The 13,977-nt window shown below is 53.7% G+C and overlaps 1 protein-coding gene across 4 annotated transcripts in view; it reads right to left on the bottom strand.

The window, feature by feature from the left end:
- Piezo1 (piezo type mechanosensitive ion channel component 1) overlaps window positions 1-10,722 on the bottom strand; it is a 60,046-nt gene extending 49,324 nt beyond the window's left edge. For all 4 annotated transcript variants that reach the window (XM_021631172.2, XM_021631174.2, XM_021631173.2 and 1 more), the window contains exon 1: window positions 10,378-10,722. In XM_021631172.2, coding sequence (XP_021486847.1) covers window positions 10,378-10,441 — 64 coding nt within the window. In that variant the 5' untranslated portion in view covers window positions 10,442-10,722. The remainder of the gene's footprint in view (window positions 1-10,377) is intronic.
- Between the last annotated feature and the right edge of the window lie 3,255 nt (window positions 10,723-13,977).

Genomic DNA, 13,977 nt, shown 5'->3' with positions numbered 1-13,977 from the left:
GTATGTGGGGGTGTGTGGGGGTGGAACAGGACATTCCATAAGGCATCCAGGCAGGTGGTAGGCAGGACAAGGTCCAGCTACACAGCAAGGCAGGGAGAGCCACATGGCTAAGGAGTGAAAGCATTCTTGCGGAAAAGTGACCATCTAGACAGAGTAAGCTGCAGTCACACAGGTGAAGTGTGTGGTTAAAAAGGGCCCCTAGAATAACACCGGGAACGCTGGAATAGGTATACAACGCAGGCACGAAAACCCTTATGGTGCAGTTAATAGAGGGCTGAGATGTCAAATTCGTAATAGACTCCAAGGATCAGAAATAAAGGAAGCCAGGTGGGACCCAGACACCTGTAATTCCAGCCCTTAGGAGGGGGATCAAGAGTTTGAGGTTAGCCTGGGCTACTTAGTGAGATCCTGACTCAGACAGAGCTGAGCATACACTCAGTTGGGCATCTGCGTGTAACCCTGGCTTCAATCCCTAGTACATGGTGGCACACACATGTAACCCCAGCACTCAAGAGGAAGGTTGGGAGTTCAAGAACACCCTTGGCTACACAGGAAGTTTGAGTTGCACAAGGCCGAGTCTCAAAACTTTAAGACATGGCTGAGGAGATAACTCAGTCGAGAGATCGTGCTGTGAGCATGGGGGTCTGAGTTCAATCTCAAGAAGGCACGTGTTTGAAAAGCTAGGGAGTCCAGTGTGGCAGTGCACGCCTGTAATCCCAGCACTCAGGAGGCAGAGGCAGGAGGGTCACTGTGACTTTGAAGCTACCCTAATCTATACAGCAAGGTACAGTCCAGCAAGGGCTGTAGAGTGAGTAAAACAGAAAAGTAAGTAAAAAAGTTTAAGGCTCCCTGGCCTGCAGTACTGGTCTAACTGGAGAGTTACAGGCTACTGACAGAAAATAAGGTGGCCAGCTCCTGAGGACAAACGCCTGAGGTTGGCCTCTGGTCTCTTTGTGTACCTGTGTGCATACATGAACACACACACCCCAGAATAGAGAATCAAAGAAAGAGAAACCAAGACAGAGGTTATTCAATTTTTTTTTAAATGGCTGAAAGACATAAAGGGACACTTCACAGTGAACTCAGAAAGGGTCGCATACCAGGCCCAAGCGCCAGCTCAGCTCCACAGAAAGCAAGCTGAAGCCACGGGAGGCCCCTCCTTGGCAATTCGCACACAGGCTGTGGGATGCCAGGGCCTTCCTTGCACACATGAGTAGGATCCAGAAGCTGGAGGCTGTCTTTGAGCTTACACCCCTGAACCTCAGGAAGACAAAGTCCTCTCCCCACAGCCACTTCATGACACAAGCAGAACAGTGAATCTTGCATCTGTGGAGAGTGAGGCAGGAGGATTTTGAGTTCCAGAGCAGCCTGTGCTATGTAGGGAGACGTTATCTAAAAACACAAAAAGGAAGCAGTAGCACACAGCAGCTGGGATAAACCTGAGCGAAGACGACGGAGGAGCACGTGACCTGAACCCCAGACCCAGGCAAAGCAGCCTGAGGTGGGGGCCAGCATGGAGGTCCTTTCACCCTCTTGTTCTGGAACTGTCAGCTGCTGAACCTCACCAGGCAGCGCTGCAGAACTGCGGGCTCCAGTGGGTGCTGATAACACTTTGGAAGGAAAACCCTGCAGGCCCCGGGCAGGCCTCGGGGTTCAGGTGTACTGGAAACTGGGAGATATCAGTGGGAACCCAAAGCCTAAGACAGCCTCGGCCAGGGCAGGTCTTACAGATACGGTTGCTAAGGGAATGCCAAGGGCAGTGAGCAGATAGAGAGGAAAGGACAGGTGAGTTGATATAGCAGGTTGGAGGGAAGCAAAGTGACCCAGCTCTGGATGAGTGGGATGTCTGGAAGGGCATCCTTGGGGACCCACCCGGGAAGGCAGAGCAGAGAAAGTGCTAACAGAAGGGGCTTGGGCTGGAGGGCAGGGCTGCTGGAGCAGATCTCTGGCTCTAAGCAAGAACTATGTACCCCAACTATGCTACACCCAACGTCTATTTCTCCTCAGAAACCAGACTAAGACAGTGATCCTAGCACCGGGAGGCAGGTGGATCTCTGTGAGTTTGAGGCCAGCCTAGTCTACAGAGTGAGTTCTAGGAAAAACAAAACAAAACAAAACTTACAAAATACCCCCCCCCAAAAAAAACACAAAAAACACCAGGCTATGTGGGCTGGGGAGACTCCGTGGGTGAAAGTGTCTGTCATGTGAGCCTGACAACCTTGATGCACATCCCTGGAACCCGTGTAAACTGTGGCATTTGTCTGTAATCCCAGGACTCCTTGTGTGTAGACAGGAGAGTCCCCCGGAAGCCCACAAACCAGCTAGCCTGAAGGACACAGTACAGTGGCAAACAAGATGGGCCTTGATTCAAACAAGGTGGAGAATGGGGACCAATATCTGAGGTTGTCCTCAGACCTCCACATATGCACCATAGGACACACCCACCCTCACACATGAACGTGTACACACGTGGACATTTGAACACAAAAATAAAAATCTTTTAAAAAGAAACAAGGATTTGCCCACTTAGAAGCGGCTCCCCCACCCGCAGCGCCTGCTGCCATGGATTGGGGAGGGAGCCGAGACTGGAAGATCCAAGGCTCTCAGAGTGGACAACACAGCTCTGGGGACTGCTTGGAGGGAAGGACACTGGCATGAGCCTGGCAAGGCAGGGACAGCTGTGGCTGCCATGGCCTCAGCAGCACAGGCAGGAGAGAGCTTCTGGGCCCTCATGGAGCTGGAAGAAAACACACGGGCTAGTGGACAGTCTCATTCCCCTTTAAAGATTTTATTTTCTAATTTATGTGCATACGTGTGAAGCTGAGAGGTAGTGGTGCGTGCCTTTTATCCCAGCACTTGGGAGGCAGAGGCATGCGGATCTCTGTGAGTTTGAGGCCAGCCTGGTCTATAGAGTGTATATGTGGGGCACAAGAGAAGGTACACGTGAGAGCAGGTGTGCTAGGATGTCTAAGTGTCTGGAGTCTTAGAGCGTCACAGTCTGACTCTGAGAGGCCCAGTGTCAGTGGGGGGAGCCGACCTTCTGTCCTCTGCAAGAGCAGTACACACTCTGAGCTGCCGAGCCATCTCTGTAGCTCCCTCATTTCCCTTTTAAAACTCCCAGCGAAGACACTGTCAGGATGATGCTGTTAAACAGTGTTTTAACTGTAAACAGAAATTAAGTAAATGAGAGAGAGAGGGAAGAGAACAATGAGAGAGAGAGAGAGGGCAGAGGGCAGAGGGCAGGCGGGCCAGGAGCATGCTGCAGCCACAGCCCAGGGGCAGACACACCTGCTGGGAGCTGGAGCGGGAGGCCTCAGCAGACAGACAACAGGTTTTGGGGGTTCCAGGAGTGAATACCAAAGTCTGTGCTTGTGGTCTCCCGGGCTCACCTCGCCCTCGGGACCCCAAGGGTCCGCTTTCAGTGCAGACCCTGGGGACTTCCTTAGCAGTTCAATTCTCCCACTAAAGGGTCTTGGGAGGATAGCCAAGGCTTGGAGGATGGGGGTGGCTTCTAGACACAGGAGAAGCAAGCAGCAGGAAGGAGGCGCTCTTACAGACTTTACCAGGCTAAGCAGGTACCCTACCCTACGGTTCAGGGCATGGATGGGTGGCGTGGTGGTTTGAATGAGATCGGGCCCTGTAGGTTCATATATTTGAAGGTTTTGTTCCCAGCTGGTGGACTGTTTAGGAAGGATTAGGAGGTGTGGCTTTGCTAAAAGAAGTGTGTCACTGAGGGTGGGCTTTGAGGTGGGCTTTCAGAAGCCCACACCATGCCCAGTCTCCTGGTCTCTGCCTCTGCCTCCGCCTCGGCAGATCAGAGGCAAGCTTTCAGCTGTTGCTCCAGCACCATGCCTGCCTGGTGCTTTCCACCATGATGGACATCCGACCCTCTGAAACTGTCAGCAAGCACCCAAATAAATGCTTTCTTTTATAAGTTGCCTTGGTCATGGTGTCTCTCCACAGCAATAGAGCAGTAACTAAGACAGGAGGCCAGCCCAGCTTCACGCTCCTCAGAGCCCAGCAGCTGTTCCCTGGGCTCATTTTAAGCTCCCATTCAATGGCAAAGGAAACCACAGGAGACTGAAGTGGCCACCGTCCCTCAGCAGCCTGAGCCCAGGGAAGAAATGGCCGGGGCTATATATACTTCCAGAGAAAAATAGCGTTGCACACTGCAGCCTGGTAAACAGTCGTGGCTGACCCTGTCAGCCCGCTCGAGAGAACCAAAAATACCCCCTATAATTATGCTATTAAAACATACCAGAAAAATGGACCCACCCCACTCAGCAAGGGTTTCTGGGATGGCTATGGGGAGTCAGGAGGCTGGACATATTGACTAAGGCATCTGATATCACCCAGGAGGCTGGTCTGGCTCGACAGCTGTCCTTGTCCCCTATAAGTCAATGCTCGCTTCCCATGGTGGCCAGTTCCCCAAGAGACCAGTGTGAGTGACTGCCTGGACGCAGCCTGCTATCTTCATGCACAAATGGGACAGGACCCACACAGTATCCAGCCCAGAGAAAGACATGAAAAGACAGAGGTGTCCTTAATACCAGTAACCTGTGAGCAACTGAAGGAAAGGGCATAAGGGGGAACCCCAGAACAACCATGGATGTTCCAACTACAAGATGAGGTGACAAGACTGTAGCAGCAGGCCACACGCAGCACACGCCACTCATAGGACAGGCCCAAGGCCCTCCTGGGAATGGGGTGGGAGTAGGGTTAGAAATTCAAAGGGTTAAAGCAAATTTACACTCAGCTGACCTTAGCACCTTAGCTTGCAACCTTCCTACACCCAGCCACAGTCCAAAAATATTAAGTGCTGCGCTCCAGAAGTATGCATTTCCTAAGTTTTCAGTTGTTAAATTTCATCTGTTTGTGTGTGAGTATGGGGTGGGGCACCTGTACTGCAGTATGGATGGAGCTCAGTGGACAACTTTTGGAGCTTTTACCCACTGAGCCATCCTGCCGACCCTTAAACATACAGAGTTTCAGTATGTAGTACTGGCTGGCCTGAAACTCTGAAACCGAGAAGCAGGCTAGCATAGAACTCACAGAGATCTGTCTGCCTCTGCCTCCCTAGTGCTGGCACTAAAGATTTGTGCCACCAGGCTGGGCTTAAATAACTTTCAATGCTGTCTATGGTGGTAATTATTTAATCTTATCATTAGCTGCTATGGTTCACTTCTAAGCCTAGTATGTACATTAAATCTTATCACAGGTGCATATACAGAATGATGAACGACACAAAGACTTTGTTTGGTACAGTGGCAGATTTCCAGCATCTCCCGAAGGTATTTTGTTGGTTTTAGGAAAAATGGTTTGCTGACTACACGACAGGGCTCCACCAGGGTTTTTTGTTTGGTTTTCCTGGTGCTGGGAGCTGAACCCAGGCTATCACCCATCCCAGGCTTCTTATCACCGGGTGACCTCACTAGCTCCTCTTTCTGCTTTTTCCTTTGAAACGGGGCCTGGTAAGTGATGTACACAGACCTTGAACCTGTGATCTTCCTGTCTCAGCCTCCAGGGTAGCTGGGATTACAGGCTTTGGTCACTAAAGACAGGCTCCACCAGGAGTCTTGGAGCATGAGCCATACAGATAAGGGGATCACTATAATTGAAAACTTGGCTATGGGGGAGCCTCAGGCTCTGCCCAGCCTCCCTCCCATGCCCCCACACCCAGCTCTTGTCCTGGAGGCCTCTATGCAAAGAGGGGCCAGGCACAGGGAGGGCTCTCCTGCACCCCCCCAATCCTAGCAGCGCTAACTCCAGCAGCACACCACCCACCAAGCCCCAGCTGGTCTCCTTCTAAGGAGGCAGCGGGCCCTGGAATGCTGCAGTGACCTCATCCTCAAGCCTGGCTACCTATCCCCTCCATCTGGACTATCTGACCCCTATCCTACACCCTCCTCTTCCTGCAACTCGAGACCCCGCCCTGGCTTTTTTCTGCTACCCAAGCCATCTTGGCCCTCAGACCCCAACCCAGCAGCAGGCCACTAGGTCACCTGCCCCGTCCACTCATACCGTTCTGTCCAGACAGGAGAGGGAGAGACTTTGGAAGGCACTTCCGGGGTGCCCCACTTTGAGGGATTGTTGGAGAGATTGTTCGGGGTGTCATTATTAGAGTCTTTTGGGATGGTCCTATGTGGGGCCCCTCTGAGAGGGGCTAATGGGAGCCTGTTTGTGGGTGCAGCTGTTCCCTCTGTTCCTCTCTCCACAGCTACGGGGGCTCACGGTCAGGAAAGGGTGAGTGCTCCTACCTCTACCACCACGTCCATCAGTCCCACGCCCACACCATGCCCAGGCATCACTGGCCTGGAGCCGGAACTTGGTCCTGGCTGCCACCCAGGACATTGTCCCACAAGATGTAGATGAGAGGACGCATGGATGAACCGGGACGGATCAGGGAGCTGCATGCTGCATGTGCAGCCTGGTGGTCCATGCAGGGCACAGAACTGGAGACACCCCCCCCCCAGACAGATCTATGCACGGCAACTGAGGGCACCAGTGCCTGACTTTCCCAAGAAGACTCCTCTGTGCTAAAGGGAAGCCAATGGTGGGAAGCCCCATTCTGCTCAGCTCCGGAAGACTGACCTAGCCGCTGATGGCCAGTTCCCAGCCCTGCACAGCACACACGACAAAGCACCTAGCCACCAAAGCCAAGGAAGGACAGCCTTTCTCCAAAGACAGCCGACCCTTCCACCTCCCCAGCTTGGGACCAGAAATCAGAGTCTGGAAGTGGCCTTAAAGCCGTTATAGCTCCATTTACAGGGGAGGGGATGAGGCCCTGAAAGAGGCAAAAGGCCAGGCAAGTTCAGAGCAAGATGAATGGACTGGCCGCCACTGTCTGCTGCCTGCTGTCTTTCACTCACAAACTCATCCACCCGTGGCACAGGCACATGCTCCAGCAGGCTCTGCCCTCCCGGTGACCTTAAATAGGTACCTGCCAGCAAAGTGGGCAAAGGAAATTTCATCCCATATGGATGGGAAGGGACATGCTCTTGGGCCTGTGGATTCTTCTTAATCCTAAGCAGCTGCCTTCTGACAGGGAGCCCAAAAGCCAATGGTGGGATAGAAGGCAGGTGTAAATACTGAACTCTAGTGACAAGAACAAAATGCAAATGAAGAAGCAAACATCTAATTACATTTCTATAATAGGTAACAAAACTGAAAGGAGATCTCAGAGTTGCAGGGAGGCCCAGACTGGGAGTCAAAGGGCTTACCCCACCCCAGCTCTGACAGTAAGAGAGCAAACTTAGTGTCCTCAGTACAAGCAGGCAGAGGCACCGCCCAGGAAGCAGCCTGGGGCCAGGATTCTGCCCACCCCAGCAAGGTCACTTCCTCTGCAGGACCCTCCCCCTGGCTGCCATTGACCACCTGCAATAAGAACCTAGCACAGGCTGCCATCAGTTCTCGAAATGGTCCCTGGCTCCTTCCCCAAACACGCTGAGATCTGGTGGGTTTCCTGTCCTGCTTGCTCATGCCCTCCCAGCCCCAGCTCATAAGGCAGGGTCCCACCCCTCTGCCAGGCCCAGTCACTGAAGCTCAGCAGGGAGTCCCCCACAGTGCTGCAGGGGGAAGTAGGACCTCACCCCTTCTGCGGCAGGAAAAGCTCGACTCTCTGCCCTCTTACTGCTCTCTCTGGCCCTGAGCTGCAGCAATAGATCTGACCACTGAGGGAGGGCTGGCCAGTTCCTCTCTGAACTGTGTGTGTGTGTGTGCCAGGACTGGGGATTGGGGGACATTCCCACCTCCAGCCTCACAGCTGGACGGTAAAAGGCTGACCATGAAAATACTCCAACATGCCTACTGCAAACAGTGATACTTGACAATCAGTCAAGCCCAGGTGCCACTGCATCATGGATGTGCCTGCCATGCTATGGCACGTGCCATGTATTGGACACCCTGAGAGCAGAGATCATGTTGCCTTGTCACAGTCTTTCTCGTCATCACCCTCCATGTGGGAGCTTTCTCACTACCTGGCTCTTGCTTGGGTTTTATGTTCCTAGTTGCCCTGTCAGGAGACCTGGTCCTTTCTCCCCCAAGCACAAAACATCCCTTCTGAGACCTGATCCCCAGGTTTCCAAGTCACCAGCTGAGTCTGCCTGGGCTGGTCACTGTTCCTTTGAGACTGGGGCATCACCTTGCCTGGCTTTTCAGATTGTCATCCTGTTGGGGGAGTATCAAGGGGGGCTGAGCACCCCAGGATGACTCAGACCTTCAAGAAGGCCTGAGCCAGCACCCAGCATTTAGGATGACTAACCTGTGAAGCCCTTGTTTCCAAAACACAGGACTCAAAGCGGTCCTGTGGAATGGGGGGAGGGGGAGGGTGGAGGAGCCCTCTCAAGAGATGGAGTGAATCTTCCACCTCCAGCAAGAGGTCCCCGCAGCGATGACTATGCCCCATAGAAATGAACGGGATGCCAGCACCTCCTGTGTCACCACGGGAGAGCTCTTGGCTGGCTCTGTGTCCCCTGCCCACCTCCCCCAGAATAAAGAAAACTGTTGATGACCACACCCAGGCTCAGTGTCAGGGTAGGTGTGGCCTGTGCTTGGGTATGTTCTCATGAATGGACTTTATTGGGGGGACAGTTTGGGCCTAAGGAAAGACGGGAGCATTAGTCATCAATATTCTTTTGAAAGCTCCCCAGGTGACTAACACACAGGCTGGGTGGGAACCCCCTGAGCTGGCAAGGCCTCCTTCGCGTCCTAACCAGACTCAGACTGGAAGCTTCCCCTGCCACCCACACACTGCAGCTGAAAAGCCAGGGGAACTCAGAGCCCTGACTGATCCTCAGGGGTCATAAGCTCGAGCCAGCAGCCGGCTGGGCCTGAGCTGAGGTTGACTTCAATACTGCCCACCAGCTAAGAATGGTTTTCAAATTTTTTTAACAGCTGGAAAAAAAAAATCAGAGTATTTCATGATGTGAAAACATTCACCATCTGGCTGTCAGAGCAAAATCTGCCAGCTTTGCTCAAGCACGGCCCTGCTTGCGGAAGAGGCCTCTTCCATGAAGATGAAGAGCCTTTCTTCCCACGCAACAAGAGCACCCATTCCCTGTCCTGATCCTCTTTTCCCCAAGCGCTGACAGCTAAGGAGCCTCCGGTGTCCCGAGAAACAGCTCCAGCTGAGGCATCTTTAAGGGTGCCTGTCTTCCACATCATCATCCTCCCGTTCGGCTTATTTTTACAGCCGGCCTGAGGTGAGGAAAACAAGCCACCAATGTGGGCCCTGAACCTTGGCTCATCCTAAGTCCGGGCTGAGCTGAGGACAGTGTCCCCTTGGCTCCTCCTTTCCAAGCTCAATGGTTTTCATTGATTCCTGCCTTGAAAAATTTCCCCCACGCCCCACCACATTTCGGTCCTACAAATCAAAACTTAGCCTGTCTGGAAGTCGCAGTAGGATTTGCCCAGGTGGCCGGACACCCCAGGAGCCTGTGCCTAAGAGGGCTAATTAAAACAGGGGGCAAGCGAGCAGTGTCCCTGGGGGGGCTGAGGGACTCATACACAATCCCCCACCTGACAAATGAATTTCCACGGGGCAGACAAACTTTCGCAGCGCAAACCGCTCCATCTCTCTGTGGGCTAACTTGATCAGACCTTGGAGAAGGTCACATGCGGAGGGGAGCTGACTGCTTCAGCAGGCGTAAGGGGGGTGAGCGGCTGGGCACGAGGCCCTGAGTGAGGCCAGAGCTGCAAAGGAGCCCCGCACCTATGACACCAAAGGGCAGAAGCTCTCTGCAAGCCAAGGGACACACGCCAAGGTTGGGGAACTCCAGAAGCTCCTGGGGCGCCCTGTGCCCCAGTCCCTCTGGAAGGTAACCAAGTAGAGCACGGGGAAGACAGGAGCTCTTTTCAAGGCATGGGGCTGGCCAGCCTCCGAAGTGGGACTAAGAACACTTGGGGACTGCGCCTAGGGCTGGAACATTAGTCCTGGTGGGAAGATTCTGACTTGAAAAGCTCTAGGCTTCGTCAGGAAGTCACGATGCAAGTTCGACTTATTATTTTTTTTTTTTTTCTCCTTCTTGCTGTTTTCCTAAACACCAAAGAGAACAGAACTTCGCGCTCCCTTCCCGTCTCAGACACACACAGCCCCTGGCCGGGGCCTCTCCTCCGAGCCCGCGCGAAGACGCCCAGCGCTATCTGGGGCACAGGGGACCCGCGCCTCTGCCGCTGCCCGCCTGCCGAGCTTCCACCCGGTGCCCGGCCCGGGCCCGCCGAGGCCGCCGGCGCGCTCACGCCTCAGGAATGCGGGCGCCCTGGGCCGCGAGCCCCGCGGAATCTCCTCGCCTCTGCTTGCCCGCGCGCACCCTCGCGGGGCCGGGCGGCGCGGCGCGGCGCTCCCCGGACGCAGCCTTCCCGCCCGCGCCCTCCACTCACCCGCCAGGAGCGTGCAGGGCAGCAACAGCCAATAGAGCCCGGCGCCCAGCGCGTGCGGCTCCATGCCCCGCGGCCCGGGGGCAGTCCGGGGTCCCGCCGCCGCCGCTAAAGGGACGCGCGAGGGCCGGGGGAACCGCGCGCCATGGCACTCGGGGCGGGTCTCCGCACGTGCGGCGCAGCGCGGAGCTGCAACGACCTCCCGCGGGCCTCCGCCTCGGGCCGGGGTCCCGGCCAGCCGCGCCCTCTGCTACGGACCGCCGGAGCCCGCGCGCTGCGGTGTCAGCCCGCCCCGGGCGGAACTCTGGGCGGCTCGCGGAGTCCGGGCTGGGCCGGACGGCGACTCGGCAGCTCTCTCGCTGCTCCCGCCCGCGGGCCTTTATAAGCTCGGCCCCCGCCCTCCCCGGAGTGCCCGCCCCCGCGCTTCCCCGGACGGCCTGGCGGGCCCAGGCACCCCTCGCTGCCCAGCCTGGCTGGTGCTGGTGAGTCCGAGACCCTGGTCCACGCCTCCCCGAGGACCCCGTGTAGCCCACCGCATCACTCGCACAGTGCCCGGGGGGCGCTTCTCTCTGGGGGGCCCGGGCCAGGGACCTGAGATTGGGGCAATATTAAAAGACTCCGAAGGACTTGGCTCCCCGGATCCCTTGGAGCACCCACGCGCAACTGCGCCCCTCGTGGCTGGAGCAACTTTCGCTTTGCTCCCTAAGCTGTGAGGACGCAGCGACCCCTGGGGGCTGCCAGAGTTCCAACCGCAGCACCTCGGAGGCCACGCTGGCCAGGCCTTGGTAATTGGGGTGGGGACCCTGTGCCGCCCTGCCACCACACAGCTGCGTCCCACAGTGGTCTGGATTGGGGCTTTGGGCCTGCTTCCAGTCACTCTGAGCCCACTGTGTGGCTTGGCCTTAATCAGTGTGCTAGAGACAGTTGTAAATGCTGCCAGAGCACCTGCTGTCCCACTGTGGCCGGACCAGGTCTGAGACCTGCCTGTGCTGGGTACCTCACCCAAGCCGCCTTGGTTTGGCTCAGAAAAGAAGAAAGGGAAAAGGGCCCAGGACTGAACAGCTGCACCAAGTTCAGCATGCCCAGACTCAGCCGCAATGGAGAATGAGTAGAGTTGGAGCTTAGGGACCAAGAGAGATGGTGTGACCACTATTGAGCCTTGGGGACCAGCAGGCTCAAGTCAACCAGTCATCACTTCGGAACCTTCATTTCTCCAAAACCACCAGAAATGCAGGCTTTCCCTGGACCTCTGGTGTTTAAACCTTGCCTAACTTGGTCTCCAAGATTCACCTCCAGTCTGGCTCTGAAGGGGAGCTACTGAGACATGGGGAAGGCTCAGAAAACCATTCAGACCTTCTTGAGCAGCAGTTCTCAACCTGTGGGTCGTGACCCTTTGGGGTTGTACGACTCTTTCACAGAGGTTGCATATCAGCTATCTTGCATAAAGAGATATTTACATTATTATTGGTAAAAGTAGCAAAATTGCAGTTGTGAAATAGCCACCAACTGATTTTATGGTTGGGGTTACCACAACACGAGGAACTGTATTAGAGTTCCAATATTAGGAAGGTTAAGAACCAACCGCTGCTGTTCTAGAAGAACGGAAATGTTTGTGGCCCAAAACTGTCAAATTAGCAAAAGGTGAAAAAGAAAAGGTGCAAGCACAGGAACTCTCAAAGAAGCTAAAATGTATCCTGCACTGTTGCATCTTCTCTGTAGCAGTTAAAGGGCGTCTGAAGACTCCCTGTATTGTAGGGGCAGCTTTTAAGATACAGTGTTACCATTGGGAAAACCGTGCCACCCTCACATACAACACAGCAGGCATGAAGCCTCAGCCTGCAGGCAAGCTCCCACCTTCTGATGTCATAGGCAGTCACACTCTAAATCAAATACAATTCACAAAACGGACCAGATCCTTAGTATCAGAACTTTCCTACTTGTCGCTGGCCAAATAACGGGAGAGGAGCAGGCCAGGCCAGTAAGAGCCTGCCTGGCCCACAGCCCTGGAACCTATCACTTTTCTCACTTCTTTCCTCTTTCTTTTGACGTGGCTTCAACTTGCTCTGTAGCCAAGGATAACCCTGAACCCCTGATCTTCCTGCAGCCAGGTGCGAAGGACTGCAGATGTGTACTGCCACACAGAGTTTGTGCAGTGCTAGCTAGGGGTTGTCCCCTAGGTGGGGAGGATGGAAGTGAGCCAGAGCAGACAGGGGGCTTCAGCTGTGCCACTAGGATTCCCATGTTTTCTGAGACATAATCCAGTCATCACTACTTGTCTATATCGGAATGTTAATCCTGGTTTGCAGAAACACCCCAAGTTCTATTAGTGGGTGAATGGGTGGCCGTAGAAGGAAACCAAATGATAGCACTGTTGCTGATCAAACATCTGGAAAACGCTGAGCCGAGTAGTGAGAGTCTGACACAAAGGACAGATAGTGTAGAACCCCAGGGTTTTGTGTGTTTGATTTTGTTTTGTTTGTTTTGTTTGGTTGGTTGGTTTTTTTAAGGCTCAAAAACCAATGTAGAACTTGAAATCTGAGTGTTAAGGAAAAAAAAAAAAAAAGACTATCCATAGTGGACAAAAGGTAAAAACAGGCCAAACGTTATCAGCCAAGGACTGCTAGACAAACTGTATCTATCCAGTGCCAAGTAGCCATTTTATTTTATTTTATTTTTTGAGACAGAGTCTCAAAAAATATGTAGCCTTGACTGGCCTGGAACTTGCTGTGTAGACCAGGCTGATCTCCAACTCATGGAGATCTGCCTCCCTCTTAAGAGTGCTGGGATCATGCTGGACTTCATGAAAGCATCTAGATTAAGCCAGGGAGTCAGACAGGGAGGCCAAGACACTGGCTGCCAGAGCAGGGTGCATGGAGGGAGGAGATTGGGAAATGGGAACTTAGAAGAGTCTAGGGCTAGGCATGGTGGCACAAAGCAGTCCAGCTCTCAGGATGCATGAGGATTGCAACTTTGAGGCCAGGCTGGACCACTTTATCTCCAGAAATGAAGAAGAGGAGGTAGAGGATTTTGAAAGCCCTTCAGTTGCACACTTTAAAATTATTAAAATGGCCAAGTGTGGTGGCACAGGCCTTTAGCCCTAGCACTTGGGAAGCAGAGGCAGGTGGATCTCTGAGTTTGAACCCAGCCTTGTCTATAGAGTGAGTTCCAAGGACAGCCAGGGCTACACAGAGAGACCCTGTCTCGAAAAAATGAAAAATGATTAAAATGCCAAGTTGATGCTGTGTGATTTACTATAGCAAACAGGTTTTTGTTTGTTTGTTTGTTTGTTGTGCCTAGTCTTATCATACCTTGTTAGGCCCTGTTTGGTTGGCATCCCTGGGAGGTATGCTTTATTCTGAAGGGGAACAGAGAAGTAGATGTGGGGGCTGGAAGGGGCTGGGAGAAGTGGAGAGAAGGGAAAGTGTGATTGGGATGTAATTATGAGAGATATTTTTTTAAAAAAAGAGCTACAAGCCTGTTTACACAATTTTCAAATAGCACATCTTAACCTCCTCCCCCAGCCCCCAGAGGTAGCCCATGTTGCTGATTTCTCCAGCATCTTACTTCCTTGACTCCTGGCCAGCAACTGTGATATTTGGGAAG

This window comes from Meriones unguiculatus, chromosome 10, assembly GCF_030254825.1.
Source record: "Meriones unguiculatus strain TT.TT164.6M chromosome 10, Bangor_MerUng_6.1, whole genome shotgun sequence".
In the NCBI taxonomy this organism is placed as follows: domain Eukaryota; kingdom Metazoa; phylum Chordata; class Mammalia; order Rodentia; family Muridae; genus Meriones; species Meriones unguiculatus.
The sequence above is the reverse complement of the archived record's forward strand: the minus strand, read 5'-3'. Positions and strand labels throughout refer to the sequence as shown.